General features: G+C 42.5%; 1 protein-coding gene across 1 annotated transcript in view; it reads left to right on the forward strand.

The window, feature by feature from the left end:
* NOTCH2 (notch receptor 2) overlaps positions 1–27,712 on the forward strand; it is a 153,542-nt gene that overhangs the window by 117,153 nt on the left and 8,677 nt on the right. The window contains 17 exon segments of the mRNA XM_032486927.1: positions 1,749–1,941; positions 3,240–3,385; positions 4,418–4,531; positions 7,851–7,970; positions 8,383–8,535; positions 13,280–13,508; positions 14,292–14,493; positions 15,941–16,094; positions 16,485–16,669; positions 18,290–18,422; positions 18,903–19,139; positions 21,408–21,519; positions 22,459–22,965; positions 24,292–24,639; positions 25,512–25,654; positions 25,853–26,063; positions 26,496–26,592. Of these exon segments, the coding sequence (XP_032342818.1) occupies positions 1,749–1,941; positions 3,240–3,385; positions 4,418–4,531; positions 7,851–7,970; positions 8,383–8,535; positions 13,280–13,508; positions 14,292–14,493; positions 15,941–16,094; positions 16,485–16,669; positions 18,290–18,422; positions 18,903–19,139; positions 21,408–21,519; positions 22,459–22,965; positions 24,292–24,639; positions 25,512–25,654; positions 25,853–26,063; positions 26,496–26,592 (3,284 nt within the window).

Raw genomic sequence — 27,712 nt, forward strand, 5'->3', positions numbered from 1 at the left:
ACTTTATCATGCTTTCATTCATAAATACTAATTTGTTGAGCACCTACCTACAAGATAAGAAACATTGGTTAACTTCTCATTCAGTAGTTACTAAGCCCAGCGAGGTGCATAGCCTTGTGCTGGGTGTTTCAGATGCTGAGTGGAAACCCCTTGGGGCAGGACCTTGCTAGCGAAGCAGCTGTCAGTCCACCAGGTAGACTGCACAAAGGTGGCTTCAAAGTTGACTCTGCAAAGAGCCTTAATGGCAAGTGAAGAAAATGTGAGAGGAGTGGCTTCTGAGAAGTTTCTTCCCAAAAAAAGACAGAAAAAGAAGGCCTTTCACTCTCATTCTCCACTGGATTGCAGGCTGAGGAGGGCCCTGCAGTTGAAGAGTTCTGGCTCCTATCTCAGTGCCAGGGGCAAGCATCTAAAAAAAAAACAGAGGTTGAGGCCAAAGAAACAGTATTTTAAAATAAGTTATTAATACAATACTCAAGAAGAAAACAGCAGCTACTACTAGATTATGGGTTTTTACCACAAGAACCACCAATAATGGTTTAGAGAGCAGTGGAGGGTGAAAAAAATGTTAATACCCATACTTTAAAGGGGTGTGTATCTATTTCATTTGGAATTTCCTGTTCTAAATGCAGGGTTACTCTTTCTTAAATAAAAATGCATGTTTTTATCTGAATCAGAAAATTGTATTCTTTGAAATTTGTAAATTCCTTCATAGCAGCTGCTTGTTGCCACTCATTTACAGAATTATGGGTTATTTTAAAATTTTATATCATTGGAATATATAGCTAAATCTCATTTATTCAGAATTTAACAAAGCAAAACTCTTATGAAACTACACACTTTATTCCACATAAAGCAATAAAGGTGAAGGTTATAGCAGACATCTTTTCAAAGTGCAGTCTTGGGTATGTGTTACAGGAGGGATGTGGTCACTTCAGTTTCATATATTCTGAACATTTATGTTATTACATTATGATAAACTACTAATAAATGTCTAATCAGAGTTTCTTAAAATGTATTTGAATCACCTACATTATTTAAAATGTAGTTTTGGGGGCCTAAGGATCTCTGTTTAAAACAAGTACTATAAGTGACACTTTTTTTGCCTATTAAAGTTTGAGAACCACTGGTCCAGATTGAGAGACCCTGAATTGTTTTCTCAATGATCAGAGAACAATAAAATTATGCTTTAGAATACTTCTTCCTGAGTCAGAAAACGGGTTAATACAGCTCTAAAAAATGAAAGCAAAATGGCTTTTCTATTTAACCAATTTCATCATTAAATTAATAGTTCTGCCACTAGGCATTCCAGTTAATGGAGATTTACCACGTGTAAATATAAGAGGTTGAGAAAATGAATGCAGTAAACCGGATGAAAGTGATGGTAAGAAGAGCTTCTCTGAGGGTGCTGAGAACAGCTTCGAGAGGAGTGGCCAACTTTGGAAACATGTGATGTTCCCTTTTTGAATCCTTAGAAAGCTTCCCCCTTTCTAAGTGGAGTGAGGAAGAAATGCATGTCAGAACCCTACAACCTGTTCCACTGTTTTGTCAACTTTGTTTCATTATCAAAAGACAGTCCCCTTTGCTCCTTCCTTGCATCTGTGCTAGTGGATGTCTTATTCCTTAACTCTTGACATTTGATGCCCAAGGCGTCTTATAGTCTATGCAGATGAAGGTATCAACACACTAGATCTCGTAGTTCTGTGTCTATTCATTTTGGATTCAACAAAAACTGTCCGCCTTCCCCACAGGGCAGAGATGCAACATTGACATTGATGAGTGTGCCTCCAATCCCTGTCGCAAGGGTGCAACGTGCATCAATGATGTGAATGGTTTCCGCTGTCTTTGCCCCGAGGGGCCCCATCATCCCAGCTGCTACTCACAAGTGAACGAGTGCCTGAGCAATCCCTGCGTCCACGGAAACTGTACTGGGGGCCTCAGTGGGTGAGTAGCTGTCATGTATTAACAATTTCTTACTGACCTTTGTTAAGCCCCTTGGGTTTTAGCTCAGGACCTGAGCTGAGGCTTTGAAGATTTTGATAGTCTGCATCCTAGTCTTCCAAATTCACTTCTTCCCCACCTTCCATGAAAACAAGGAGGAATGTCTCATTCCTCATGTGGGTAGTCAGCACATGAGAGGTGTCCAGGGTTATTTTTTGAGTCTTTGACAACCTTGCTTTTAGTACTTACCGCAAGTTTGAGTTCTAAGGGATGTTCTATTTGTTTCCCCCTACCTGCTTATAAAAAACCCAGCTCTGTTCTATCATAGTACCAGTGGGTGCCACTGAAGTAGAGCTGGTCTCTGCTAACCTTAGACATGGCCCTGATTAAATATGTTCACAGTTTGCAAGCCCCTGAGAGTTGTGCGTTGTGTTGGTAAGTAATTTTCTAGAATCACAGAGTGTGATGTTAGGTCCTCTGAAATAGTCCTGTACTCTTGATATGCTTGGACAGTGCATTTGCCACGTTTATAACAAGTAAAAGAATGAAAGGTGTATTTAGAGACAAATAGGAAATCAAGTTATTTCTAAGATGAATTACCTCAGTGTTCCTGTGTCAGAGTATAGCAGCCTTCAAAGCATCCCAACCCACTTACTTTCTTTTAAAGGATCTCCAGACAAGGAGGCTCTTCTCTCTTGATATCACATTCTAAGCACTAATGGTGTTCAGATTGTGAATAACGTGCGTGTACCTCAAATACCTTCATTTTTGTTCCTTTTCCTGCCCAGTACCCTAGGTGCTGTCTAGGGCAGGGTTTCAGGTCAGAACAAAGTGTGTCTCGGAAGTTAGACATCCCAGGAGCTCTTCAGAGTGGCTTAGAGTCTCTGATACTAACTTACTTCCTGGGTGTCTGTTTTGCAGCAGAAGCAGATGATCCTAAACTTTGCTTTACTTTTATTTTATATAGAAGAGAAGAAGTTGAGGACTTACCCATGTTAACATGTCTCTCAGATCATCCTGATATGTTGTACCGACCACTGTTTACATATGAAATTTCACTATACTCAGTTAATTTCTCTGGCATCTTTGTAGGCCAGGAAGGTGTGTTTACTGAATACTCCAGATGGGCCCACATGATTCACATGGTGACCCAAGGCTAGGTCCATAGAGAAGCAGAAACGAGATTACATTAGCTTACACAAGAGGTCCTCTGTCCCTCGTTTCTTCACCAAGTCCCATATTTCAACCATGACTCAACAGTACATTCATTCCCTGCAGTAAAGAATTCTATCTTCTTTCAGGTACAAGTGCCTCTGTGATGCAGGCTGGGTTGGCATCAACTGTGAAGTGGACAAAAATGAATGCCTTTCTAATCCATGCCAGAACGGAGGAACTTGTGACAATCTGGTGAATGGATACAAGTGCACTTGCAAGAAGGGCTTTAAAGGTGAAAGCAAAGTGCTTGTATTTCTCTCCCTTCTCTGCCTTTTTGTTGGTGCATATGGCTTGACTCACTTCTTTCTTTCTCTTTTTTTCCTGTTCATTCATATAGCAAATGTCAGTTGAGCACTTAATATTTAGAGGGCACTTGGTAACTAAAAACATGAATAGATTTAGACATAGATTCTACTTTCAGACTAGCAGAGAGGTGAGCTACTGAAACAGGACTATTCAAGGTGAGCAGCTAGGACGCCATTTACACAGCTTCGGACAGGTGTTCGAATTGTAAGCTTCTTGGTGTAGGCTTGATTCTATCATAATACAAGAGAGATATTGGGAGCAGGATGAAAATACTGTTTTACTATAATTGTAGCAATGATATTGTGGAAGAATCCATGTGTTCAAAGCCCTTCCAACAAATTCTCTTACACACTGAGATGTTCTTAGATACACAGCCACCTGTGGCCTTCTGAAAAAGTGCATAATAGTGGGTATTGTGTAAAATCCTTTTTTGAGTTGTCACTGTTGTATTTCTCCCATCATTTTTTTTTCTTAGAAGCTCAAGAGAGAGAAATCTGTGGGTAAACCATTTATATTTGTACTCCTCTGTCTACTTAGTCACTGATTCCCCCCCTCAAAAATTGTGCCAGACCACTGTGATACATGAATATGATTGCAAGTCACTTTATTTGATTACTTGAAAATTTTCTGAGACTGTACTTTAGTTATTAATTTTCTGATATTCAGATATATGACATCTGCAAAGAAACTTACAGATTTAAAAGCACTTTATTTCCTTGTCTCATTGAGACTTGCTGATCAATGAACAAAATCAAAATCAAAATGTAAAATCCAAAGTTGTATGGCTGTTGAGTAGCAGCGTGCGGTTTGCACCCAGACCTCTGTGCTCTCAGACCACCATTTTCTTTCTTGTAGGACTACAGCTTCCTCAATTTTAAGGCTGTCTGCCAGACCCTTTTGAAGATGTAGCTAACAGGAAGTTTCGCTGTTTTTGTTTTTCCTTCTTTTCTGTCTACAGGCTATAACTGTCAAGTGAATATTGATGAATGTGCCTCAAATCCATGTCTGAACCAAGGGACCTGCTTTGATGACATAAGTGGATATACTTGCCACTGTGTGCTGCCGTACACAGGTGAGTCCTGCAGGTGCAGGGACCAGAGGGGATGCTCGGTCCTACCTTGTCATTCCAAACCTCGGAGTCTCAGAGACGGGCTCCATGGGGCAGTGACGCTGCTCTGAGGAGTCACTCCCTGGTCACCCTTCTTGCCCTCACTGACCGAGTCTTGAGCTCTGAGAAGACACTCGGGCCTCTCTAGAGGAAAGTGGTGAAGAAATTCTTTTGCCTTATTTACTCTTTAGGGTTTGAAATTTTTGAAAAATCATATGTGGCTGGAGTTGATGCAGAGCCGATGGTTTAGTCCATTATTTGAATAGACCCAGTGTTTCCGGGGCCTGTGCTCTTAGTCTTAGTTTCACTAACACAACAACTGCCACTTACTGGTAATTTACTGTGTGCCAGACTCTTTGGATTATTTCAACCTAGTGCTCACAGTAATTTGACAAAATAGACATTTCTAGCACCATTTTACACACCAGGAAGCTGAGGCTAGGAGAGGTTACTTGCTGAAGGTAAGTGGTAAGTGGTAGGTAAGTGGTAGAGCTAGGATTTGCCCCAAAGCTTGTCCTCTTAACTGTCATCCTGCTCCTCACATTCACTGCCACTACGTCCCATTCAGAGAGGTGCTGCCCCTTGGATGGCGATCACACACACACAGGACGTGGGTGTGACTTCATCTCACATCAGGTGTTCTTTGTTTCAGGTGGTATTGTAGGAGTGTGCTTGGACACTTCTGTGTATTCTCCTGCCTCACTACTGCCACCTTGTGATTGGTTGTATTTGTGTGGCTTGTTAACCTCCTCGGCATCCATTGTCTTCATCTGTGGGGAACAAAACAGAAACGTGGACAATGACTTTGCATGTTTCTCCAGTGCACAGCGTGCGGGCAGGAGCATGGCTCCCCTGGAGTCTCGGGCTGTCTATAGTAGCTGTGGCTGGTGACTCTAGGCTGTTTAGAGTAGCAGAGTGGCCAGAGCATGACTGTTACCTGAAAGGCTTGACACTACGTTATTACCTTTGCTACCTCTTTAAAAGTAATGTTCATGAAGGGAAACTGCATTTAGCCAGCCTGGTTGATAAAATCAAAGTTATTGCAGATCCCTAGCTATGCCCAGACGGACAGTCTAAATAATGTCATTCCATAATGTTAGTGCTGGTCACATTTGTTGGTACTGAGAAGATCATCTCACAACCATAGGGCCTGGGAATTGATGGCTGCAGGGAGATGTAAGCAGGTGTCCCTATGCTCCGGCCCTTCATAGGCTCACCTGAGTGTGACTAAGGAGCACAGCTCATCTTGCTTTTCAGACACTGTAAGAATATTTGACTAGAGGTTGGCTCTTGGTTTTTCTTCATTATAGGATCTTAATAAAAGAATTTACTGCATGTGAATTTTGAGAAATTATACTAGACTAAAAACCTATACAGATTAAAATTTCAGTGCTGAGTGTAGCTAAGGGTTCGAAGTGTCATTGAGTTTGGCCAGCATGAAGGGAACTAAGCAACTTTGCTTTCCCTTGTGAGCCGCTGTTCTGACCAGGCACATTAAAAACTGGTTGGGAGGGGGAGGATATAGCTCAAGTGGTAGAGTGCATGCTTAGCATACATGAGATCCTGGGTTCAATCCCCAGTACCTCCTTTAAGAGTAAATAAATAAATAAGCCTAATTACCTTCCCCTACCAAAAAACTGGTTGGGGATATTGGTGAAAATTTGTGGTAATATTTTTTTCTTTATGAATACAAAATTTTAGAATAAAACTTTAAGTTGAGCTAGTTGTAACTTGACTTTATTTTTATTAAAGTATAATCGATTTAGAACATAACATTAGTTTTAGGTGTGCAAAATAGTGATACAATATATTTATAGATTAGACCCTATTTAAAGTTATTAGAAAATAATGGCTATAGTCCTTGTGCTGTACATTATATCCTTGTAGCTTAGGTATTTTATACATAGTGGTTTGTATCTCTTAATCCTGTGCCCTGTCTTGCCCCCTCCTTCCCTCTCCCTACTGGTAACCACTAGTTTGTTCCTTATATCTGTGAGTCTGTTCCTCTTTTGTTATATTCATTTGTTTGTCTTGTTTTTTAGATTCCACATAGATGTGATAACATACAGTATTTGTCTTTTTTCTGTCTGACTTATTTCACTAAGCATAATACCCCCTAAGTCCACCCATGTTGTTGCAAATGGCAGAATTTCATTCTTTTTTATGACTAATATTCCTGTGTGTGTGTGTGTGTACACCACATCTTTATCCATTCATTTGTTGATGGACACTTAGGTTGCTTCCGTGTCTTGGCTAGTGTAAATAATGCTGCTTTGAACATTGGGATGCATGTGTCTTTTCAAATTAGGGTTTTCACTTTCTTTGGATATATACCCAGGAGTGGAATTGCTGGATTATATGGTAGTTCTATTTTTAGTTTTTTGAGGAACCTCTAGACTGCTTTCCATAGTGGCTGCACCAATTTACATTTCTGCCAATAAGATTCTCTTTTCTCCCCATCTTCGTCAACATTTGTTTTTTGTGTTCTTTTTGATGATATCTATTCTGACAAGTTACAGTCTTGTAAGTTGACTTTAAAAACAACTTTATCCCTTTTAGTAAAAGCATTCTTAATTTTTTTGCTGGAATCTTATATTCAGTATACTAAGGTAGGAAATGTTGGTGGGCAACAATCAATGTCGTGTTGTTGATGTTTATATAAGGAGAGATGTTACTAGACGGTCAGAATTACTTCACTGTTTTCCACCTCTGATGGCCTTCTGATCAACCGCATTGCCGCAAAAGGTAGCAGAGATTTTAAGGAGTAGGAGGCTGTGTTGTTGCTTCTTCCCTGCTCATGTGAAGTGGGATCTGTGTGGCTGAGCTTCTGAGTAGCTGAATCAATCTCATGAAGATGCAGAAACTATCACTCCTAATTGATGCAGGTGTCCAAATCCATGTAACCACTGGTGATAATAACATGAAGATGATAGCAGTCCAACAGTTGTTGGGTATTTATTTTATGTGCCCAGCTTTATGTTAATAAGGACCTCATAAGCATTTTTTCATTTAATCTGCAAAAGCCTCTATCAAGCCATATCATCCTAATTCCCATATTATTTATATGGAAGGCTCAAAGAAAATAAATAACTTGCCTAAGATCACACTGTTAGTAATCACATCAGAACCAATGCACAAAGGACTATATAGGTCTCTCAGATTCCAAAGCTCTTGCCCATTACATTAGACCTGAATTCAGGGAGCATTCTTTGGTATAGAATTTGGGGAAATTTCAATTTCCTTGAATAATTCTCTGTGATAAACCCTGTCATTTGCTTTACAGGCAAGAACTGTCAGACTGTATTGGCTCCGTGTTCCCCAAACCCTTGTGAGAACTCTGCTGTTTGCAAAGAGGCACCAAATTTTGAGAGTTACACCTGCCAGTGTGCTCCTGGCTGGAAAGGTAACAGCATGAGAATGGAGAAACCAAGAATGTCAAACAAAACAGTCAGGTTATCAGATGACAAGGAGGGCCTGGTCTTTTGAGGTTTGCCCTTCTTTGTCAAGAACACAGGACTTGTAGAGAATTTGCTAACTGGAATGTCTTAGAAAGCCTTCTATTTTGCATGTCTTTGGGGCCCCCTAGTGGCTGGAAGACTCCAATCTGAGTCTGAAACTCTGATGTTCTACAGGGAATTGTACCTGGGCAGCAATTTGCCAGGGCACAGAAGCCTTACAGGGCTTCCCAAAGCAGGAGAACCACAAGAATATCCTTGGAGTAGCCTCATCCACCCCAGCTGAAGCTCAGGCCCCAGGCACATTGCTGTGGGACTCAACTTCCAAGACTAGACCATTCATTGCCCCTGTGTTTCCAGGTCAGCGGTGTACAATTGACATTGATGAGTGTGTCTCCAGGCCCTGCATGAACCACGGTCTCTGCCATAACACCCAGGGCAGCTACATGTGCGAGTGTCCTCCAGGCTTCAGTGGTATGGACTGTGAGGAGGACATCGATGACTGCCTTGCCAGTGAGTATGCCGCCAGCTCCTAAGCCCCTGAGGGAGAGGAAAGCTTGCAGGGAGCAGAGAAGAAGTCAGCAGATGCACCTGCCTCTCAGTACTGAGACTGGCCATCCAATAGTTTATCGCATGTCTTTAATATTCATATTTTTTTAAATCTTCATTTTGAAGCTAGTATACTGCTTTAGGATTTGAGGCAATGGAATCACTTTTAAACATTCACTTACTGATTTTTGTACATTGACGCAGTGGGGACAATGGTGTGAACACCTTTAAAAAAAAAAGCAGATCCATTAAGGTATAGTTACCATACAGTACGCTGCCAGTATTTAAATGTATAATTCAGTAAGTTTTGATGTATGACAGCTGAAAACAATACCCAAGATACTGAACATATCCATCCCCCTGAAAGTATTCTCATCTCCTTTGTCATTTAACTCTCCTTTCCACTTCCCTATTCCCACGCAACCAGGGATCTCTACCTGTGTTACTATAGGTTTGTTTGAAAATGTTTATTTACAGTTTTATATAAATAGAATCTTATAATGGAAACTCTTTTGAAAAGAGGGAATATGACTTCTCTCAGTCAGCATATTATTTGAGACTCATCCATGTTGTGTGTATTAATAGTTCATTCTGTTTTATTGCTGAGTTGTGTTCCATTGTTTGGATATACTACAATTCACTAGTAGGACAGTTGGCTTTTTAACAGTGTTAGGGTATTAACAGATAATGCTGCTACGAATGAGTCTGTGTGGACATGCGATTTCATTTCTCTTAAGTAAAATACCTAGGAGTGGAATAGATGAATTATGTGGTTGGTGTATGTTTCACTTTTCACAGAGTTGCCAAAGTGTTTTCCAAGGTGGTTGTATCATTTTCATTCCCACAAGCAGTGGAACCACATCCTCAGGGACACTTGATATGATTGCTCATATTAATTCTAGCCATTCTAGTGACTATGTATGGTATTTCATGGTGGTTTTAACTTGCATTTCCCTATTTATTAATGATGTTGGACATCTTTTCATGTGCTTATTGGCCAGCGGTATATCTTAGTATAGTGTATATTCAAATTCTTTGCCCGTTCAGAAAATTGGATTGTCTTATTATTGAGTTGAAAGAGTTCATTTTATTCTAGATATAAATTATTTGTCAGATATTTGCTTTAAAACCGTTTTCTCCCAATTTATAATTTTATTTTAATTTGTTTTAAATTGTTTTAAATTTGTTTTAATTTTATTTTAAAGAGGAATAATTTAATTTTGATTAAATTCAATATACTCTAATTTCCATTCATAGTTCATGCTTCTTGTATCTTTAACAAACGTTGTTTAACTCACAGTCACTGAGATTTATCTCCTTTGATTTCTTCTAAAAATTTTATGCTTCTATCACTGACCTTGAGGTCCACGATCTATTTTGAGTTAATTTTTATGTATAGTGTGAGTTTTAAAGGTTTTAAACAGTAATTTTGTTTTGTAATCTTGCTAAACTCATTTATTATTAAATCTAGATTAGTGTAGCTTCTAGTTTAGTTTAGATTCCTAGGATTTTTTTTAGAGATAATAAATTATGTTATCTCTAAATAAATATAACTGCTATGCCTTTTATTTCTTTTCTGTATTCTCTTATTTCTAAATCTGTATACATTTTATTTATTTTTCTTTCATTATTGCGCTGGCTTCGGTAAATGCAGAGTAGGAGTGGTGAGAGACACCAAACTTGCCGTGTTCTTGATTCTAAGGGAAAAAGCATGTAGTCTTTGCCACTAAGTGTGATGTTACCTGTAGGTCTTTGGGTGGATGTCTTCTATCAAATTGAGGAATTCACCACATACTCCTGACTTGCTGAGAATTTTCTTCTTTTTAAATAATGAATGTTATTTTTGAAAATGAATATTATTTTTGAAAATGACTTTTCTGTGCTAATACCATTTTTTAAGATCCTTTAAGCAAATTATGTTAACTGATTTTTAAGTGTTGAATTAACCTTAAATTCCTGGAATAAATTCTACTTGGTTATAATGTGTTATTTCTCTTTGGGATATTATTTCCCAAAATTTTGCTAAGAATTTTTGTATCTATGTTCAGAGGCATATTATTCTCCAATTTTCTTATATTTGTATGGTTTTTATAAGGGGGCAATGCTAGTCTTATAGAACAATTTGGGAAGTGTTTCCTTTTTATTTTCTGAAAGAATTTGAGTAGAATTAGTGTTATTTCTACTAAACATCTGAGCCTGGAATTTTCTTTCTGGGAAGGTTTTTAACTGTAAATTTAATTCCTTCCTTTAATAGATGTTCAGGGTGTACATTTCTATTTTACTGCGTTTTGGTAATTTGCATCTTTCAATGAATGAGTTTTACTTTACCTAAGTTGTCAGAATTGTTGGTATTGAGTCATTCATAATATTCCTTTATTGTACTTTTAATGTGTATTAAAGCTGTGGTGATTTCCCTTATCTTATTTCAGATATTGGTAATTTATGTCTTCTGTCTTTTTTTTCCTGACTGCTCTTGGAAGAGGGTTATTGATCTTAGTAATCTTTTTAGTGAATCCATTTTTAGTTTCTTGGTTTTTCTCAGTTGTTTTACTGTTTCCTATTTCACTGATTTCTGCTCTTTATTCTTTTCATTGTTACTTTGGGTTTAGTTTGCCCTTCTTTTTCTAGTTTTTTAAGATAGAAGTTCAGATTTTCTTTCTTTCTCCTACTTCTAACATAAGCATTTAATGCTATTTTTCCTTAAAATATTGCTTTAGCTGTATTTCACAGATTTTGATATGTCATGTTATTTTCATTCAGCTCAAAACACTTTCTAGTTTCCATTTGGATTTGTTCTTTGACTCGTTAAGTTATTTAGAAGTGTGTTCTTTGGTTTCCAAGTATCTTTCATTGCTGATTCCTTCCAGGTAGTTTTTGTTACCGATTCCTAGTTTACGTCCATTGTGATCATTGAACATACTTCGCATGATTTGAATTACTTTAAATTTACTAAAATGTGTCTTATGGCCTAGTGTATGGTCCTTTTTGGTCAATGTTCTGTGTGCATTTGAAAAGATTATCTGTTTTTTGATGGACTGTTTTATAAATGTTACTAATTCAAATTGGTTGACAGGATTTTTAGATCTTCTATGTCCTCCCTGATTTTCTGTCTACTAATTCTGTCAATTATTGACAGAGGAGTATTGAAATCTCCCCCATCATTGTGGATTTGACTATTTCTCCTTGCAGTTCTATCAGTTTTTGCTTAATATATTTTGAAGATTTCATATTAAGTACATAAGCTTGGAGGATTGTTATGTTCTCTTGAAGAATTAAGTCCTTTGTCATGAAATGACCTTCTTTAGCCCTTATAACATCCTTTGCTCTGAAGACTACTTTGCCTGATATTAATATAGCTACCCTAGCTTTCTTTTGTTTATTGTTAAGGTAAATTTATCTCCCACCGTTTAACTTTTGGCCTACCTGTGTCTTTAAAGTAGATTTCTCTTAATTCACAGTGTATACAATTTCAGATTATCATATGGATGACACCAAGTTTGATCCTCACATTGCCAAAATAAATAAAACCCAGTCCTTGTATTTATGAAACTCATAGTCTCTTAGGAAATAAAGACACGTAGACAAGTGATTTCAACATTGTGTGACTAATGGTGAAAAAAATATGTCCAAGCAACGTGATGGAGAAATTTAAAGGAGCAGAATCAAACTATTTTGATTCCTTTCCTACATTAATTAGTATATCAGTCAAATTTCCAGTATTTAAAATTTTTTCCTATTTGAAATGGGACTAGCAATATTTACAATTAGCTTAAAATAATTCAGTAAATTCTTGTGAATTTCTTGAAAGGTGCTATGGAAATTGAAGTAGCTGGGTACTGTGTACTGTGGATAAGAAAGGGTAATAGGACTTTTTATAATTGATCCTTTAGAGATTGTGAATTAGCCTTAGGATGAAATTAGCATCATGGATGAATAAGGTATAAATATCCCTCTTATAAAATAAGGGCTACATTACCCACCTGGTGTTTAGTTTTATTTTTATGTTTATGACTTGTCTTTGCAATTATATTTTAAGGTCCTTAATACCAGGAGCTACATTTTTTGTATTTCTTGTTCTGATTTGTGTGCATCTGTATTGCAGAGGACAGTGCCATGATAGTAGCTCAAAATTTCTTGATTAATTGCTATGACTCTAAGGTGTTCTAAGATCAAACTATCTGATATTTAAAATTTCTTTTTAAAAATCTTGTTTCCTAATTCTATTTAAGTCTAAGAAAACAACAAACAAAAACAAGAAGGGAGGAAAGAAGGGAGGGAGGGAAGAGAAAGGGAAAAAAATCAGCACAGGGGGTTGATTAATATGTATTCTGTTCTACCCCACCCACTTCACCACCACATACACCTTTTTGAAAATCTTTATTGTTATTTCTGAGATTCTCTGTGTTGGGGCATATATTTGATTTACAAATGTATGTGGGCCCAATACAAGTTTTATGACTTAATTTGGCAAAATTATTAGTGATGTATGTACAGTTTGTTCCAATTATCAAACAGGTTAAGAATTTCAGGCAAGTGTTACTGCATTCATTTTCATAAACGGAGGAGTCAGGGCAAAATCGACGTAAAGAGAAAAGTCAGAATCGTTACTGTTCTTAATGTGACTCAGTTCAGGGTACTCATCCATTATGATCTAAGATTAAATTGATGCTGCCGTTCAGAGTTCTAATTCTTCTGTGCAATGACTTAGATCCTTGCCAGAATGGAGGTTCCTGTGTCGATGGAGTGAATACTTTCTCCTGCTTATGCCTTCCGGGCTTCATTGGGGATAAGTGTCAGACAGACATGAATGAGTGTCTGAGTGAACCCTGTAAGAACGGCGGGACCTGCTCCGACTATGTCAATAGTTACACCTGCAAGTGCCAGGCGGGATTCGATGGAGTCCACTGTGAGAACAACATTGACGAGTGCACTGAGAGGTGAGCAGCCCATGTTCCAGGCACCAGTGTCTTAGGGAAAAAGGGAGAAAGGGGAGGAAACTACAGAGCACAATACTGGGATCATGGGGCAGGGATAAGGCATCCACTTGGATCCCACCTCACAGTCATCTCCTGTTGTCCAGTTCCTGATTCCTTGTAGACATGTGGGACAAACTCAAAGGTCAGAGGTTGAAAAGCTTAGTGGGATGGATCATCATTTATTTCTTGCTTAGGGAATAGGAAGAGCTATAATTCTATTCCATTCTCCTTTTGGTCTCATTCATTTCAGTTGACAATTAAAAATTCCTGTTTCTTTGCAGATTTGTCATCCCTCTTTAAGTAATTTCTGGGCAGTTTGTTTCTTTTTTTTTAATCAACAAATTTGTTCTGTTTCTCTTTTGCAAAAAAAAAATCAGGAGTCAGGAGCTATTTATTTAACACTTTCCTTATAAATTAAATTGATTCAGGGATAAAATGAAATATGATACATGGAAAGCTACAGAAGGACTGGGTAAAACCTGGAAACCTTCACTTTCTTTAGAAATCTCTAATGAGCTCAGCCTTTTAAATACTTCTCTAAGCTTCATGGTTGTGGAAAGGAAGCTGGGACTCAGGCTAATTGGCATCCCTTCTAGTTTGGAAAAAGGTAAAGCTTACTGGGTTTAGTGGTTCGGGAGTATTTGCCCATGTACTATCTTAGATTCCAGGAACCTTCATTTTTCAAGAGCAGATCAGAGGAACCAGATCACAAAGCGGATGACATTTTCCCTGTTTGCTCCTTAGCTCCTGTTTCAATGGTGGCACGTGTGTCGATGGAATTAACTCCTTCTCTTGCTTGTGCCCTGTGGGCTTCACTGGCCCTTTCTGCCTCCATGAGATCAATGAGTGCAACTCTCATCCATGCTTGAATGAAGGAACGTGTGTTGATGGCCTGGGTACCTACCGCTGCACCTGCCCATTGGGCTACACTGGGAAAAACTGCCAGGTAATTAGATTCCATCACATTCACTCGGCTCCATCAAAGTAATTGAGTATTACACCTGTTCCTTTTCTAGGCAGAGGAAGCCCCACCTAGAAGAGAAAATTCTATGTCTCAGGGATAAAGAGAAAATTCTGCATCTCAGGGATGTCCCCGAGATAAACCTGGACAACTTAATAGCTGAAAAATTCCAGAATGGTGACACTGACAAGATTATGTGGATTAATAGGCATAAGACTGTTTTAACAGGCTAACCAAGAACTGCAGGAAATACATGTGGGAAATGAGAACATAGATACCACTTAGGGAATACAAAAAGGGAAATAAAGAACAATCAAAATACAGTTTTTAAAGGTCAGATTTAACACCTAAGGGGATAATGATAATTATCATGTCTTGCAACAGTGTAACATTCTCAAATCCAAAATATTCACGTATCTTTTAAATCCAAATATTTAAATATACGTTTTCATAGACTCTTAGGATGAAAGGATCCCTTCGAGCCAACTAGTCTAGCCTGTCATTTCATGGAAGAAGAGACTGGGAAGAGTCCCAGGGGGGCAAAATAACTTTTCCAGAGTTGCATACCAAACAGCATTTGTGTTTAATTTTATGCAATTTTACCTCTTAAACAGTGGTAAAATGATAGAATACCAGAAGTCCCAAGAATTTAGGAACAAAGCCTTACAGGGTACACTTACCTAGCCTTACAGGGTACACATCAGTCAGGCTTTGGCTGGATTGGCCATGCAGATAAGCACGTCTGCATGTGAAAGAGCTGTGGCTGATTCTGTGGATGGGGTGGAATTCTTCGTGGGGCTCATGCTGTTGTCCCCGTGTATCTCCAGGAGCTGGTGGAGCACACCGCCTCCCCTCAGCCGTTCTTTCACAGTCTGTGAGATGCCCTTCCTCTCCCGGGGGCCAGGCCACCACCTGTGAGTTAGGGGGAAGGTGCTAGTCCACTGGCACTCTGTGCCTCAAGCCTGAGTTTCTCCCATCAAACTAAGCCCTTTGACAGTTTTTAAAAGGTTTATTAACAGGCTTTAAGGCGTTTTATTCATATTCACCACAGCCAGATTTGATCAACCCCACGTGGACTGCTCACAAAGGAGAAGATGTAGGTGCTGTCTGACAGTTTTAACTCTTTCTTTCTAGCCCTGCAGGATGGTCATGCTTCTAGAGACAAGCATGTTATAGGGAATAACTTAACCTATTGGGCTTCCTCAAATTCTTAAACTTCTGTGGCAAGAATTTTCAAATAGCAGAGGTAAAAGGAATTAGACTGTATAAATGATTAGATTATCTGGGAACAGTGGATCTAGTTTAAAGCTTGGGTGAGGGCTCCTTTTTAAAAAAAATTAGTGTGCTTTCCTTAGATTTCTTAAAATGCAGTGTAACATTTTTTTCATTTCTGGTGTTTGAATGTTGACGTATGTGTATGCCTCTGTTTCAGACCCTGGTAAACCTCTGTAGTCGGTCTCCATGTAAAAACAAAGGTACTTGCGTTCAGGAAAAAGCAGAGTCCCGGTGCCTGTGTCCGTCTGGATGGGCTGGCGCGTACTGTGATGTGCCCAGCGTCTCCTGTGAGGTGGCGGCCTCCCACAGAGGTGAGTTCTGCCTGCGTGGACTCCAGGGTCAGTCCACGAAGTGCTGACTGACCAGCAACATTTTAGGGCAAGTATTGTCATGGGAGGAGAGGGAAGGGCAGAGAGTCGTGGATGGGCCAGACTCTGGAGAAAGGGTCTGAAACGGAAGGTGACAGGCAGAGGAACAGGTTCAGAGGTTCCAAAGAGAATTGTATTAGAAATGACACAAAGGAACAGTCCACTTTCAGGGCTTATTTATTTTTAATATAAAACTGGTGCTGAGGGTCTGAACTGGACAAGAATAAAATTTGATGTATCGACAGGACTTAGATTAGTTTTCCCATTAGTTGGGCTGAACTTGACATGTTTTGTGCTCTTCGGTGATGTTTCTTCCTCCACTGGGTTTCCCAGGGGTGCCCGTTGACCGCTTGTGCCAGCACTCAGGCGTCTGCATCAATGCTGGCAACTCGCATCACTGCCAGTGCCCCCTGGGCTACACCGGCAGCTACTGCGAGGACCAGCTTGATGAGTGCTCGTCCAATCCCTGCCAGCACGGAGCCACCTGCAGAGACTTCATTGGTGGATACAGATGTGAGGTGAGTAAGATAAGCAGGCAGAGGTCAGAGACCTCCCAGAAGATGGCACAACCGTTAAGAACACTAACATACTGAGTTTAGCTCCTTACGTCTTATTTTCACAATTTATAGTTTTGTTTTGTTTTGTTTTAACTAATCACCATTACAGTGTTTACTAATCACTGTTTCTTTCAGTCCCCCTGTGCCATGAGTTAACATAGCTCTGGTAAGGTTATTTTTACCGAAGTCTGGATCCATCTCACTCCCACAGGGTTAATTCCAGAATTCAGAGCCAATATTCACTACCAGAGTGCCTTACACAGGCCCACCCAGCTCAGCAGCCCCTGGTACTTCTGTGAATAGCAGTTGAGATAGGAGAAGCCACTTTGAGGAGTGTCCCTTTGACCCATGTCATCTTTGTATGCGGTCATTGATCAGTCAACTAATAACGCTCTCAAAACAATGTTGCTCAGCCTGTTCTGTGTAGCATCACACATGTGTATATTTGAGGAAGTATGTGTCTTTTAAGGGACATGTCATTGTCTTCTTAATGTCTGGGCCGACAATGGTTAGATCAAGATGTTAACGAAATACCAGAGACATGAATTTGATACCAGTTTAGGCCACCAAGTAACACTGAGAAATGCTTTGCTTCTCTGCTTCTCATAAATGAGCCTCTGTATATTGGCTTCTAAGTTATTTCTTCACAGCAGGCTGGGACCTGTTAGCTGAAAAGCCACTGGCACCAAACTCAAATTTTCACACATTCAGCTGTTTTAAACGTAGCCCTAATAGGTAGAATTTGGCCACGGATAGCCTGCCTGCTTTGTATATTCTGTAAAACAGCAGCCGATACCCGCTAGCCGGAGGTAAGATAAGCCCGAGGACAAGCCACTGCTGCCCTTCAGAGCTCTCTGACCCAGAGACTCTGGCTGGCTGCTGAGTGGTATCACCAACACGTCAGCCCCCTCTCTGTTACCCCTTCCCTCCGAGTTCACCTGCCCTCCTGTCTTTACCTTCCTCGTCCCTCCAGACGAGCTCATGCTGGGAGGGACTTCCCCGTGTGCAGGCCTGTCAAAGCATTGCCAGATAGAGCCACTTTGCGGTCAGTGTCTTTTTCCTTGCTCAGCCCTCAAAGCCCTAGAACGCCTCCGGCTAGCCCGGCTAGTTAGCCCACTCTCTGTGCCCTCACCCCTGTATCGGCCAGTGTCTCACACAGACACGTGGTTTCCTAAACCTGGAGATCAATTCATGCCGTATCTTTACTACCATCCACATAGACCACTTAGTGAGTCATAGGGTCCTGATCACATACACAGGACTGTGTATTTTAAAGATGGGAAAACCTGCACACAGGAGGGATAAAAGTTTTGCACAAGGGACACATCTGAAATACCCCTCAGGATATTCAGTCCTTGTCTTCCCTTTCAAGTGGCTTTTTCGGCAGGAAGAGGTAAATACCAGTCAGCTTCAAGTTGACCCTACACAGGGCGATTAGTAGTGAGTGTGATGACGCCAGAGGAGCATACAGAGCTGGGAGAAGTCTGTGGGGAGAGGGCCACAGTAACTTACCAGATGCTCTCATGGTCTTTCCAACAAGGGTCTCTAACATTTCTTGTTCTTTCTGTTTGCTCTTGGCAGTGTGTCCCTGGATATCAGGGTGTCAATTGCGAATATGAGGTGGATGAGTGCCAGAATCAGCCGTGCCAGAATGGAGGCACCTGTATCGACCTTGTGAACCATTTCAAGTGCTCCTGCCCACCAGGCACTCGGGGTATGAAGTTGGCCTTACCTGTCCTCCATCCAGGGCATTCTCTAAGTTGTAAATCCATTTTTAGTGTTGAGGGGGTTTTAAAAAATCAAACATTACTCTGAATCCTGGCAATTCAAGCCATTTCATTCATCTCTTGCTTAACTCTGATGCTCTGACTCCTATTCTCAGTTCTGTCTGGTTATTGTTGAAAAAAGAGATACTAACTGCTCCGTAAGGGACTGCTTCATTGGGGTGTGTAGGAGAGAACATTTGAAGCCCTCAGCGTACTCCTCCCTGTGCTCTTTCTGGTGACCAGGAGGATGGCAGTTCTCATGAGTCAGGAGTGTGATTTGCCCTGCCCAACCTAAGAGGTCCCACCACAGACGGAGGAGTGTAACCTGATGAACCGTGTGAAAGTGTTGACCAAGGTGGTTCTCTCTTGCTGGAAGGCGGTGATCTGAGGATTGTCATAATGTTCTCTCTCTACCCTCTTTCCTCCAGGCCTGCTTTGTGAAGAGAACATTGATGACTGTGCCAGGGGTCCCCACTGCCTCAACGGCGGTCAGTGTGTGGATCGGATCGGGGGCTACAGTTGTCGCTGCTTGCCTGGCTTTGCCGGAGAGCGGTGTGAGGGGGACATCAACGAGTGCCTGTCCAACCCCTGCAGCTCTGAGGGCAGCCTGGACTGCATACAGCTTACCAACGACTACCTGTGTGTCTGCCGCAGCGCCTTTACCGGTGAGTGTCTCCCCGCCACATGTGCCAGGGAGAGGGGTTTCGGTGACGGTGTTAGGCCCTGTATGATCCAGCTTAATTCAAGGGCCCAGTTTTTTCTTAGGTCTGAGCTCCATGGATGTTGCAGTCACTCTACCTTTTGCTTTTCCTGAGAGATGCTTTCTCTTTTGTTATATATTGATTGTGTCATGTTGTAGCAGAAATATAAAAAAAGAAATAGAATTTTGGGAGTAGTTGAGGAAAATAACTTTTTTTTAATTGAGGTAAAATACACACAGCGTAAAATTGATCATCTGAACCATTATTGAGTGTACAGTTCAGTGGTATGAAGTCAATTCACTTTGTTTTGCTACGATCACCACCATCCATCTCTGGAATTCTTTTCTTCTGAGCAAAATCACCTCTTGTTTTCAGGAATCTCACATCTAACTCTGGTTTTATCGCCAGGCCTCATTTGGCATGTAGTGGCTTGAGTTACTAGGTAGTCACTGCCACCACTGACCTTTCCACCTCTGGGATCCAGAGAGGCTTAAGAGCTTCTAGGACACTTAAGGAGAGTAGGTTTGAACTGGGGTGCGTTTAACCAAAAACAGGTTGTGAGGGTATGAACAGGAAAGCTTCAGTGGCCGCACATATGACCTGCACAGCTGAGACTTGGCTGTGTTCCCAGTCTTTTCTCAAAAATTTTTTTTTTCATCCCAGATCATAAAGATGACCGAGTTCTGCCTCAGAATAGGGACTGTATCATAGGCACTTACTAATTACTTGTGCAGAATGACAGTTTGGTGACTTTGAGGAACTAAAGTTGTTGTTTATATCTGAATGTGGCAGTATCATCAGATGCTCAGAAATCTGTCTTGCACCTCTGGGCCATTCCAAATCTTACACCGTGGAAGTATTCATTAGGAGTCAGATAAGAGTCTGCAGTCATCTGCTTTGGCAAGTTGGACTCTGCTGTGTTCTGAACCTATGATATCCAGACATCCTTCCTTCAGTTTTAAAGATATGTTGCCTTTTAAAACTTTGGAATTTTATTTAAAAATGGGGCAGATTTTGAGATTTGGGAGATGCCTAGGTGTGTAGTATCAAAAGAGAAACAATCCAAAACCTGGACAGAAAGGGTATGAACAGTCTGTCTGCGGTCTCATATTTGTCACAATGTGCTTCAGAAGCCAGAGAAGTGGTTCCTTTCATTGCCTCTGAGGCTCCCTTTATCTGGAAACACAAACACTTATAAACAAAGAAGGAAACAGATGAAGGAAGGAATGGACCACACCTTGAATTGGAGTCCCACAGCCAGGAAGTGGTGTTTCTGCATTTTCCACACTTGTGAATAAAAAATTCTTGACTCATTGATTGCAATTATTGTGGGATGCGAATGCTGAGATGACCATCAAGGGACCACCAGTCCCTGAGCCCCGTGCGCACGTGATGGCTGCTCCTGGTTATTGTCTGCTGCAGTGATGTGAAGACACGAACATTTGTAACCCCTGCCTCCTAATTCTGGTTGGCCAGAATTATTGCTAGTTTTTCCCTTTTAAGTGCCTGAAGGCCAGATGGGGCCTGAAGCCTGCTATTTGCCTAGAGTCCCCAGCATTGCCCCACAGTCTCCCCCATGATTTCATTTGCTTAGTTCAATTTGTCATGGAGCAGTGGGCTCAAGGTGCCTTCTGTTTTACAGCTGTGCCTGGAGATCACTAACTCTGGGATTATTAAGCTGTGTTTTAAAGCGGTGCCAGTCAGGTTACAGAAAGGTTAGAAAAGACTGGAAAGCAATGCGACAGATGAAAATTCGCTACAAACCACAAATCACCATTTGGACGTATTGGCCTGGGGTGGCCTTTCCTATGAAGTAGATGGTGTTAACAAAATGCAGTGAACACTTTTGCTAAATGTTTCTTTTGACTCATGACAGCTAAAGTGCCTTCAAAAAAATGTTTAGGTGTCATTTTCCTTTTTTTTTTTTTTTTTTTGGAGAGCTTAGAGTCATTTTTGGTACCCATCTTGTTCTGTGAGTCGATCTGGGCACGGTGCCATTGTGCTTAGACAAGACAGACGAGGGAACTGGCCTGAGCCAGTGGTGGGCCAGGCGTGTTGAGAGCCAGTGAGTGTCTCCATCCTCTCGTGTTCCCTTTGGCTTAGAACTGAATTCTCACGCCTCCTGCTCCTTCTCTAGTCCTCTGACTAGCTCACATCCTAGTACTGTTCTGTTTAGCAACTTGCAGTTACCACTTCTCCCTTTTAAAACCCCCTTTTATTTTCTACCCTGAGGTCGTCATTGTGAAACTTTCGTCGACGTGTGTCCCCAGATGCCTTGTCTGAATGGAGGGACTTGTGCTGTGGCCAGCAACATGCCTGATGGTTTCATTTGTCGTTGTCCCCCTGGTGAGTGCCATGCTGCCTATTGAAGGAGTGCACTCTCGTCCATCCCTAAAGCCTGTGACAAAGCTGAGAGAGTAAACCTGATGTTTTCGGGCTCTGCAGATAACATTCTTGGTGGGGACATTTCCTAAGTTTAGCCTCTGTAGAAGAAAGTGCTTCCGTTTTCCATTTAGAACTAAGATACTCCCAGAACCGGCGAGCTCCCTCAGCTATGAGTGTCAGTCTTCAGAAGCACCAAGGAGGATGGAATGTTCGCTTGAAAATGGCGCTAGTGTCTCTGGCTTCTGGGTCTTGTGCTGGAGGATAGTCTTGCTGCCCAGTTTGGGGCAGAGTTGGTTGGAAATGCCACTCTGCTCACGTTCCTTGGCTTGGGCCTATTTGGGGGCAGGCTGCTGCTTCAACTAGAAGGAAGCCTAACGTTAGCCATTTGCTGTGCAAACGCTTTGCCAGAGGCTAAAACGTCCCTAAAACCGATCACTACACATGGAGAGATACCAAAAGGAAACCTGTCCAGTAACCCTGGCCTGGACTAAGCATTTAAGAACAAAATGACATGGGAAAGTCTCCTAGACACCCAGTCCTCTGAAGTGAGTTTCTTCCCCCTGTAAGGTCATTGTAAGAGTGATCTAACGGCGGCTAGGAAAGGCGCTCGCATGTCACCTGACTCCGGTCCTGCATGAACTGTGGACTTCATTTCTAGAAGTGAGCTCTTAGAGTGAGAAACTTCTGTCTGCCTCCTATGGGACTGCCAGCCCTGACCTCTGGTTAACTTGTAGAGGTCTCTCCCTAGAACCTGGTCCAGGAGGCTACACGGAGGGATCTCAGCCAGGTGTCTCATCTTTGCCTCCCTAGAGGTGGGGCAGAGAGGGGGTTGGGAGGGGAAATGGGGCATGCCCTCAAGAGTCAGCCTGCCACCCTCATTTGTTCACTGATTTCCACAGGGATTCTCCGGGGCAAGATGCCAGAGCAGCTGTGGACAAGTGAAGTGTAGGAGAGGGGAGCAGTGTGTGCACACGGCCTCAGGACCCCGCTGCTTCTGCCCCAACCCCAAGGACTGCGAGTCGGGCTGTGCCAGTAGCCCCTGCCAGCATGGGGGTAGCTGCTACCCTCAGCGCCAGCCTCCTTATTACTCTTGCCAGTGTCCTCCACCATTCTGGGGCAGCCACTGTGAGCTCTACACGGCCCCCACCAGCACTCCTCCTGCCACCTGTCTGAGCCAGTATTGTGCTGACAAAGCTCGGGATGGTGTCTGCGATGAGGTCTGCAACAGCCACGCCTGCCAGTGGGATGGGGGTGACTGTTCCCTCACCATGGAGAACCCCTGGGCCAACTGCTCCTCCCCACTCCCCTGCTGGGATTACATCAACAACCAGTGTGATGAGCTGTGCAACACGGCCGAGTGCCTGTTTGACAACTTTGAATGCCAGGGGAATAGCAAGACATGCAAGTAAGAGTCCAGGGTCCCCAGGACTGAGGGACACTGTCACTAACACACCTCGGTTTCTTGTTCCTGCTCCTAACTGCTCCAGAGCTTCAGCCCCGGTTGCCTCTGCTTTCAGGCTGTCAGCCTTGTCCCACCGCACACTACCCTGTGCTCTCCCTTGCTGACAGAGGCACAGGAACGCTCACTGCACAACCACCCTCTCTCTGCCTCTCTCTTCTTCCTCGCCTGCTGCTCTCACAACCTCCTGGGGGAAATAACTTTTGGAAGTGGTGTTACCTGCTCTCAGGCAGCCTCTCACGTTACCTGCCTGCAGGATGGACGGAAGGTCTGTACCTCTCTCTGTTTGCCCCATTTCTTTCCCTAAGATGGAGTTTCCCCATCTGGTTTTATCAGGAAGCGTAAACTAGATTAAGCAACTTAAACCTCCTGGTCTTCATTGTTGCAGTTACAGGGAGCTTTGTGGTTTACGTAATAACTTTCCATTTAGTCATCCCATTCAATTTAACTTCATTAATTCTCAACAACCTTGTGAGGCATAGGTAAAGTTAATGGCCTTTCACAGGCGAGGGAACTGAGAAATGGGAGGTTCAAGAACTTACCAAAGTGCGTACAGCTACTCCCGGCTCCTGATCGCCTCTTTGAGCTAGAGTGGCAAGTTGTACTAGATGGTGTAACTATAAGGGAGGGGAGTGGGGCAGGAGAGGAAATTGAAAATGAAATGACTTTTGCATCAATAGGTTTTGGGATCCAATTTTCTTTTCCCAATCTTTGAAAGATGCTATACCCATTAGATGTGGTATCCTGTGTGGGAGACACTGCTCCCCGCCTACCTTCTATAGTTGGGATTCAATCTTGATTGGAAAAGAAATGGGCCACAGTCAACGTGGTTGTCTGTGTAGCATCTCTTGATGGTACAGGGCTACTGTCCAGTTTCCAGAAGCACCCTCTAGAGTCACATTTTACTCCTGAAAGCTCAGGGACAATGGATACAAAAATAGCAGAAGTGTGAACCGGTTGATTTTTGTTTCAGATTTACTTGCAAATCTGATTTAACACTATTATAAGCTGCCTGGGAGTCTGTAAGCATAGTGAGCACAGTGCTTTTTCTCATTCAGGGGGCACTCACTGATGCTAAAGGGCATAGACTATCTATAGTCTAAGAAGTCAGGACTAGGAGATTCACAGAAGCCTTCATTTGGGATCTAATCTGAGCCATAGAAGATGGGTAGGAAAACCCACATTAGTTCCAAGCAGAAAAATCACATAGAGCTCCAGTCTGGCCTGAGCCCCTTACCTTGTTCTCTTCCTCCTCTGCCTCCCTCTGCCTAGATACGACAAATACTGTGCAGACCACTTCAAAGACAACCACTGTGACCAGGGATGCAACAGTGAGGAGTGTGGCTGGGATGGGCTGGACTGTGCTGCTGACCGGCCAGAAATCCTGGCCGAGGGTACCCTGGTTATTGTGGTGCTGATGCCACCGGAACAGCTGCTCCAGGATGCTCGCAGCTTCTTGCGGGCGCTGGGCACCCTGCTCCACACCAACCTGCGCATTAAACGGGACTCCCAGGGGGGCCTCATGGTCTACCCCTATTATGGCGAGAAGTCAGCTGCCATGAAGAAGCAGAGACTGACGCGCAGGTCCCTTCCTGGCGATCAAGAACGGGAAGTGGCTGGGTAGGTTTTTAATTTCTGCACTTCTTAAAACTTAATTTTATAAGGCTGAGCACTCTGACACACAGAAGAAGTCATAACTGAACCTGTAAAAGAAAGGTCAGAGGATGGAACAGCCGACCAACTCACACAAGCCCATCATCCCAGTGTTTACGTTTAATGCCAAAGGTGTGCCTTCATCTTGGGACCCTGAAAAGTGGGCTGGAGCAAGTGGGAGGCAGGGTCTCAGGACAGCCTCCTTGAGTGCTAGACTCTCTTAACCATTGGCCAGAGCTGCCTCACACCCTCTAGCAGTGACTCCTCTTTGTATTAATCCTGGCCTTCTTTTCAAGGCCTTTCATTTTATGTCTCTTTGACAAGGGTGATATTCTGCAATTGATCTGTCACTTGCATCCCACTGTTTGTTAGTATATCTCACAGAGTTCACCTCTACAGCTCACTGAGGTGTGGGTGCAGACACAGAGGAAAGCGAGGAATAAAAAAAAAGGGGCAGGGGTGCATTTTCAGAGTCACTCTATGTGCCGTTGAGTAAACGGCAAGGGGAAGAAGCAGCCCACCAAAATGGGGAGAGCTCTGAAGACCAGCTTCACCCCATTATCTCACTTAGTCTTGTGTTGCCTAAATCAGAACAGCTTGGACTCAGCCAGACCAAAGAAGGTGACACATGCCCTAAGTGGGAATTAGTGTTCAGGGTCTAAACAGACAACATCTTAATTTCTGAGATCTGTCTGAAGGCAGCCTCCCAGGGGTGAACAGCCTGCAGCTGAGGGTGAGGAATAAGGCTCATGTAACCTCTCTAATTCAGATTCCCGATCGGACACCCATCTGTTTTCTCACCGTTTCCCTTTGCCCTCGTTCCCCTCGGCAACCCACAGCTCTCAGGTATTTCTGGAAATTGACAACCGCCAGTGTGTTCAAGACTCAGACCAGTGCTTCAAGAACACGGATGCAGCAGCAGCTCTCCTGGCTTCGCACGCCATCCAGGGGACCCTGTCCTACCCTCTTGTGTCCGTTGTCAGTGAGTAGCCCTGGAATTAGGGAGAAGTGTGGGGAGAAAGGGGTCACTCGGGGGCAAAGAGAAAAGGGCAAATTTTCAATGTGCAGCTCTCTATTTCTCAGGGCTGGTGAGGGCAAAGCTGCTCCCTAGAGGAATTCAGTGGTCATACTGAGAGGCTGAAGTTTTATTCATCGCTTTCCTGTCTCTCTGCGCTTGCAGGTGAATCCCTGACCCCCAAACGCACTCAGCTCCTCTACCTCCTTGCTGTTGCTGTTGTCATTATCCTCTTTATTATCCTGCTGGGGGTCATCATGGCAAAACGAAAGCGGAAACACGGCTCCCTCTGGCTGCCTGAAGGTTTCACCCTTCGCCGTGACTCCAGCAATCACAAACGCCGTGAGCCCGTGGGACAGGATGCCGTGGGACTGAAGTAAGAGAGTTTGGCAACAAGCTAGTAATCCCAGTAGCAATAAGTATGGTTAAGTGGAAAAGCAGATCTTGCTGAACCATGAGTTTAAATTCTGAGCTCTGGCCGAGCCACATTGTCACACTTGACCATGATCCTGAGTGCTACGATAGTCAAGAGTGTGGATGCTCCGCTTCTGTGTGTATCATCCCAGTGGTGCTCAGCTTCTGTGACAAGGCATACTTGCATGTAACCTCTTGATTAGTGGGGAAGGAAGGGATATTTACTCAGGTAATGGAATGTATTATTACCCATTTTTCCTGAGCCAAGGCCCTGAAAGTCTGAGTACAGCCATAAGACTGTATGATGGTAAAAAAAAAATTATTGAAAAGTCTATTTTAGATTATGATATAACCTCTGCTCTTGTTTTACACCTTCCTCATTCCCTCATATCAGAAATCTCTCAGTGCAAGTCTCAGAGGCTAACCTAATTGGTTCTGGAACAAGTGAACATTGGGTCGATGATGAAGGGCCCCAGCCCAAGAAAGCCAAGGTAAGCTGGCCGTGTCAGACTTTATCTGCTCACATTTCTTATTTCTGCCCTTTGGTATCTAGAGTGTCATGAACGGGAGAAAAGGGTGATAGTCTTTACACGTTGACCATCAGTGGCTATCCTAGGTTGTCTTTAGGTTATGGGTGGCTTTGGGTTACCTAAGTAAGTTTTTCAAAAAGAGCTCTTTAAAAATAATACAACAAACATGCTTCCTTCCTCAAGGGTCATGCTGATGGTACTTGACTTAGGACTGCTGTGTGCAAATAACAGTTTCCTTCATGGCTAGGTCTCTCTTTTATCCTCTCTGGGCACTTCTCTTTCTGGAAGGGAAGGTGGAATTAAACAGTGGAAGAAATCCACTGACCATTGAGTTTGGAGGCTTCTCATCTTGAGCCCTGGAAACTAAAGCCATAGAGAAGTAAGAGGTAGAGTGGGCAGTGTCCGACATGGCAAAGAAGGCCATTCACCCATAGCGACACGTGACTGGGACATGCGTGTATCCCGTGAATAATCTAAATCAGCTTGAGGAAATGAAAGCTGGAGGAATACAGGCACGTAGTGCCTCGTGATGGTTAAGAACATTGCCTCAGTTACAGTCAGAGCTGTATTCGAGTCCAAAACTCTGCCACTTTGTAGCTGGCGTGTTACTTAACCTCTTGGTACTTAATTATTTTTATCTGTAAGATAGGGATAATAACAATAATTCTTTCTTCTGTGAGTTGTGAGGATTAAATACAGCAATTCATGTTAATTGCCTTACGCATTTTCTATCACATACTAAGTATTCAGTAAAGGGCAGCTGCTTTTAAAATTGTAATAATAATAATTGTTCAACAAATATTTCCTGAGTGCTTGCTCTCAGGCTTGAATACAGGGTACAAGGAGGCAACCTTGGACAGGGTTTGTCCCTATTCTGAGGAATCTTGCAGGTAGCAGTAGAGACTGCCATGTCATGCCATGTAAGTTCTTAACACGTGGTCGGTTAAGTAGAGTGACCGGAGTGTGCTCTTTGGGACCAGCAAGAGGAATTAAAGTCTACTTTCTATTTGAAGGATAGCTAGGAAGTTAGTCAGACAAAGAACTGGGAGGGGCCGTGGCAGGCAGAGGGAACAACGTAGTC

This window comes from Camelus ferus, chromosome 9 (assembly GCF_009834535.1).
Source record: "Camelus ferus isolate YT-003-E chromosome 9, BCGSAC_Cfer_1.0, whole genome shotgun sequence".
Taxonomy (NCBI): domain Eukaryota; kingdom Metazoa; phylum Chordata; class Mammalia; order Artiodactyla; family Camelidae; genus Camelus; species Camelus ferus.